Source organism: Struthio camelus, chromosome 30 (genome assembly GCF_040807025.1).
Source record: "Struthio camelus isolate bStrCam1 chromosome 30, bStrCam1.hap1, whole genome shotgun sequence".
In the NCBI taxonomy this organism is placed as follows: domain Eukaryota; kingdom Metazoa; phylum Chordata; class Aves; order Struthioniformes; family Struthionidae; genus Struthio; species Struthio camelus.
Window position 1 is genome coordinate 4938360 of NC_090971.1, and position 4636 is coordinate 4942995.

General features: G+C 58.3%; 2 protein-coding genes across 2 annotated transcripts; one reads left to right on the top strand and one right to left on the bottom strand.

Annotated features, from left to right (window-relative positions):
* Positions 1-506: 506 nt before the first annotated feature.
* LOC104144172 (scale keratin-like) lies at positions 507-1733 on the bottom strand. The gene is made up of 2 exons (XM_068922526.1): positions 1608-1733; positions 507-1501 (listed from the first exon to the last, which is right to left on the bottom strand). The coding sequence occupies exon 2, from the start codon at positions 1475-1477 to the stop codon at positions 1112-1114; it is 366 nt and encodes a 121-aa protein (XP_068778627.1). The 5' UTR covers positions 1478-1501; positions 1608-1733; the 3' UTR covers positions 507-1111.
* A 1155-nt stretch (positions 1734-2888) lies between these two features.
* Positions 2889-4101, top strand: LOC138062954 (scale keratin-like). Its single transcript, XM_068922527.1, has 2 exons — positions 2889-2923; positions 3231-4101. Exon 2 carries the CDS (start codon positions 3255-3257, stop codon positions 3618-3620), a length of 366 nt encoding a protein of 121 aa, XP_068778628.1. The 5' UTR covers positions 2889-2923; positions 3231-3254; the 3' UTR covers positions 3621-4101.
* The last annotated feature ends 535 nt before the right edge of the window (positions 4102-4636 follow it).

The window sequence follows — 4636 nt, forward strand, 5'->3', positions numbered from 1 at the left end:
TATCTACTCCTTTCGGAGGGTGTTTAAAAAATGTGTTTGGCAGGAACTTGATGGCCTGTGACAAAGACTTCCTGTTCACATGGCTGAAAAAAGTGACATTGTCAAAATTTGTCTTCATTAATGCATTTTAGATGAGAGACAGCAGCATTCCACTAGTTTGGAAATTTACCATTATCTTAAATTAGCTCTTAAAAATAAGGATGTGTGCCAAGATTTATCCAAAAAGAGAACTCAATGCCTTTTTATGGAGCACACAAAGTGAGAATTTATATCAAAGCAGTAACAGAATGAATTAGAGGAAATTCATTATGTGTTTTAAAACAGATCATTTACAACATGACAGTGAAGATCAACTAAAAAGAACATGAAAAAAAGAATTATGTGCATTAAAGGGATAAAATCCCTGTAAAAGCAAGAAAATAACTGCAGGATGGAAAACTTATTTTTAATCTTCAGTTTGGTTTTCATTCGTCTCTCTCCACTTGACTGTGAATGAACAACATTATTCAAAATGATCAACAGCGAAAAAAATCCAGTAAGAGGGAATATACCATGTGATTTGGAAGGGTACAGTGAATACTGACTGTGGCAGTACAGGAGAACATGCTATAGTTTGTGAACAGGTAGAGAGGCAGCTGGTTGGGCAGCAACGTGTTGTACAGAAGAACTTTAAAAAAATGGAAATTTGATGCAGAACACATTTATTGACAAAAAGAAGTGGAATAAAATGAACAGAGTACAAAGAAAACAAATACAAAGATAAGATGAACAACAAGAAAGTACAACATAAAGAACGTCCTCTCCTCTTGCACTTGTCCACAATGACCCTTAAATACACTGACACAAATGCAATATCATGCACGAGGTCTTGGTCAAATACAAGCAAATGTAACTGTAGAAAGAACAAACACTGAGAAGTGTCACAGATGTTTTACGTACCAAAGCAAATGTTCAGGGAAAGATCTACAGAAAAATGAGGAAAAAATGAAAAGACCTTGAAACAAAAAACTAGAAATTAGTTGCTCAGAAAATATTAATGACAATATGAGATGGGATCAGCAACATATTTAGGACTCTCCACTACTACTACATAAAAGACTTGGTGACAGGTTTAGCAGGGCCCGCAGGTTCCCCACGGCTTCTTGGAGTAGCGCGGCAAGGGGCAAGGGCTGCAGGAGGGCGAAGCGTAGGGTCGGCCAAAGGTGCAGAGGCCCCCCGAGGCGAGCGTGGCCCCGGCGCCGTAGAGGCCCCCCAGCCCCAGGGAGCCGCCAAAGGCGGGTGCCCCGGAGGAGCCCACGACGGCCTGCTGGGGGAAGGAGCTGAGGATGGGGCCGGGGAAGGTGACGACAACGGGAGGCGGCTGGATGAGGGCCGTGGAGTCGGGGCACTGCCGGGCACACAGCTCGTTGCAGCTGTCAGCGATGGGCTGGGGGCAGGCGATGCTGGTGGCGGGGGCGCACAGGTCGTAGGAGGACATCTTGCTGCTGGGATGGACGGTGCTCTGCAAGAGGGGAGAGAGGGCGAGGGAGTAGAAAATGCCTCTCTGCGGGCTGGAGGGCGGCCCCGAGGGAGCCCGGGGGTAGGAGGCTAAGTGCCCGCACACTTACCCTGTTGCCCAAGGAGGAGGCGTCGAGAGAAGTGGTTGGAGAGCCTGGCGGAGGCAGAGCTTTTATACAGCCCCTGCAACTGCACAGCCACAACGCCCATCTGCACAGGCGGTGCTTCCCCCACCTGCTGACTTGGTTTTCCAGCGCCTTGCCCCTCTGTGAGTCAGCATCCCCTCGCCCGGGAACGCACTCCCCTGACAAGGCTTTTCTCCCTTTTCTGCTTCCTGGCCTCAATGACCTCATGCGTCTCCCTCATTAGAGTGGCACGCGGAAGCAGAGGGCCCTGCTTATTCAGCTCCTTCCCGGCTGCCCCGCGGCTGCGGCACGGGCGCACGCCTGCGTCCCGTGCCAGCCGCTCGCTGTGCTCGGAGCGGAGAGGCGCTGCCCCCGAGCGCGGCCAGCCCGGCAGGGAGCTGCTCCTGGTGCGCCGGGAGACGGGGCTGCCAGCTCTCGGGTGCTGCCAGACGAGGCCCTGGAGAGCATCGTCTGAGAGCAACGGGGCTGCCCGGCAGGTGCCGGGGGCAGTCGGGGCGGGCACAGGGCTGGCCTTAGGCCCGGGCAACACGTGCCACAAGCGTGCATGCTTCTTGCACCATTAAGCACGAGAGAGGGTACGAGAGAGGTTTCCCTCCGCGAAGCCCACAGAGGCTGCTTGTGAGGAGCAATGGAGGAGCAGTGCGCTGGGCTTGCAAGCGATGCATCTTGCTGAGTCGGGAGAGCATGAGTGGAGCGCCTTTGATTTGGGTGTTTCGTAACATCGCGCCTCTGTAGATAACCACCGCATTGCATACGTCACCCAGGCGCTGGCTTCCTGGAGGCCTTTCAGAAGGCTTTCTTCCTGGGCAGCGTAGGGGAAAACAGCCTTCCATGTCGCTCTCCAAGCAAGCCAGCGATACACCACCCCTCCTCCCCGCCCCCCGCCCCCCCCAAGATGGAAAACAGCACCACCTCACTTTGGCAATACTCATGGCACGGAGCTTGCTTGCATGGCAGTCTTTGTCTCGGTGCATGCCCTCTTACGCATTGAGCTAATGAGAAGACACCACAGCTAATTTGGCCCATTAGGTGACAGGCTGGAAAGCATCTGAGTGGGGTGATTGCAGGGGCTGCTCCAACGGGCTGCAGCTGATGGGGAAACAGCATCAGCCAAAGAGCCCCATCCTGTGCAGGGAGGGGGCAGGGGGTCAGTGAGGGAGGGCCATGTGCCCCAAGCACCTCCCAGCTCCTCCCCGTGCTCGGGTGTCCTGCATAAAAGCTCGCCCCCCTGCATGGGTGCTGGTACCTGCTTCTGCTGCCTTGCTCTGCTCAGGAAAAGGGTAGGTTGGGTCCCTTGGGGTCTCTGCCCCCATCTGGGAGGGCTGGTGTGGCCGTGTGTGGGGAGAGCAGGGCTCTTGGGGTTGGGGAGCAGGCTGGAACGGAGAGGGTTGTGGAGAGTGGGGGCACGAGGGCGGATGGGTGGGCTGGCTAGCTAGCTGGTTGGGGAAGCATGGTGTAGCGGGCTGGGGAACGGGGACAGCTCTTGCCCCTGCCCCTGCACCTGCAGCACCAGGCTGCAGCGTGGTCCCTCGTGTCCTGGGAGATGTCCTTGCTCACAGCAGCTGCCCTTGGGGCTGTGTCTTTCAGGCTCGGCTCTCTCGCAGCAGCAAGATGTCCTCCTACGACCTGTGCGCCCCCGCCACCAGCATCGCCTGCCCCCAGCCCATCGCTGACAGCTGCAACGAGCTGTGTGCCCGGCAGTGCCCCGACTCCACGGCCCTCATCCAGCCGCCTCCCGTTGTCGTCACCTTCCCCGGCCCCATCCTCAGCTCCTTCCCCCAGCAGGCCGTCGTGGGCTCCTCCGGGGCACCCGCCTTTGGCGGCTCCCTGGGGCTGGGGGGCCTCTACGGCGCCGGGGCCACGCTCGCCTCGGGGGGCCTCTGCACCTTTGGCCGACCCTACGCTTCGCCCTCCTGCAGCCCTTGCCCCTTGCCGCGCTACTCCAAGAAGCCGTGGGGAACCTGCGGGCCCTGCTAAACTCGGCCCCCGCTGCTGCCACCCAGCGCACGCAGGACCCCGAGCGGCACCGCTGCACGGCTGAGCTTGGGGCCAGGGGCGTCCCCGAGCAGCGCTGAGCACCGCTGCGAGTGCCAGATGCCCTTGGCGCTTCTCTGCCCTTTGCTCCTTTGCTTTGCTGCGCTCCTCGCAGGGCCTCTTGCCCTGCCTGCCCTGTGCCTGCACCTAGAAGTCGCTGCGGGGCCGATGGGCCAAGTCATCAGGCGGTGCCGCTCAGGACAGGAAGAGCAGCGTGTGGGGGAAGGCCTGCTCTGCAGAAGATCCCCCTTCCTCCCGCCTGGCGTGCCAGAGCCAGCCGCCCCGCACCTTGCAACCTGCCCTCTCTAACTCTCTCCTGCCCTGGCGGGCACAATAAAGATTTCTTGCATGCAGCGAGTGTCTCCCTCCCTCCTTCCATCCACGGAGTCGGCAGGCGGCGCGGGGCAGGCGCCCGGCCAGCGGTGGGAGGCGAGAGCGGGCTCGGCCAATAGCTCCGCAGGGGACCACTGAGGACCCTGCCTCGGCCAGCAGGGAGGCAGGGGGCTGCCGCGTGCTGCTTCTCGTGAGCAGCAGGAGAGGTCCTCAGCACAGGGAAATGGTCTTTGGCCTTGGCTGGGAAGCGTCAGAGCTCCGCTGGGCGGCAGGAGTGGGTGGGCTGCTGGGCAGGAAAGCCGGGAAGGGAGCTCGTTGGCCTGCCGGGACAAGAGAGATGTGGAGCTCGTGGAGCAAGTCCAGCCAAGGGCCCCTCAGGTGATGACGGCACTGGAGCATCTCCCCTAGGAGGAAAGGCTGCGAGAGCTGCCACTCTGGAGCCTGGAGAAGAGAGGGCTCACGAGGAATCGTATCACTGCGTGCCTATATCTGCAGGGCGGGTGTAAAGAAGACAGAGCCAGACCCTTTCCAGTGGTGCCCACCGACAGGATGAGAGAGGCGTGGGCACAACCAGAAACGCAGCAACTGCTGTCTGAATCGAGACATAAACTTCTTGCCTGCAAGGG

What these genes read in the sequence shown, in the direction of transcription:
- LOC104144172 (XM_068922526.1), bottom strand. Translation starts at nt 1,477, where the DNA reads ATGTCCTCCTACGACCTGTGCGCCCCCGCCACCAGCATCGCCTGCCCC.
- LOC138062954 (XM_068922527.1), top strand. Translation starts at nt 3,255, where the DNA reads ATGTCCTCCTACGACCTGTGCGCCCCCGCCACCAGCATCGCCTGCCCC.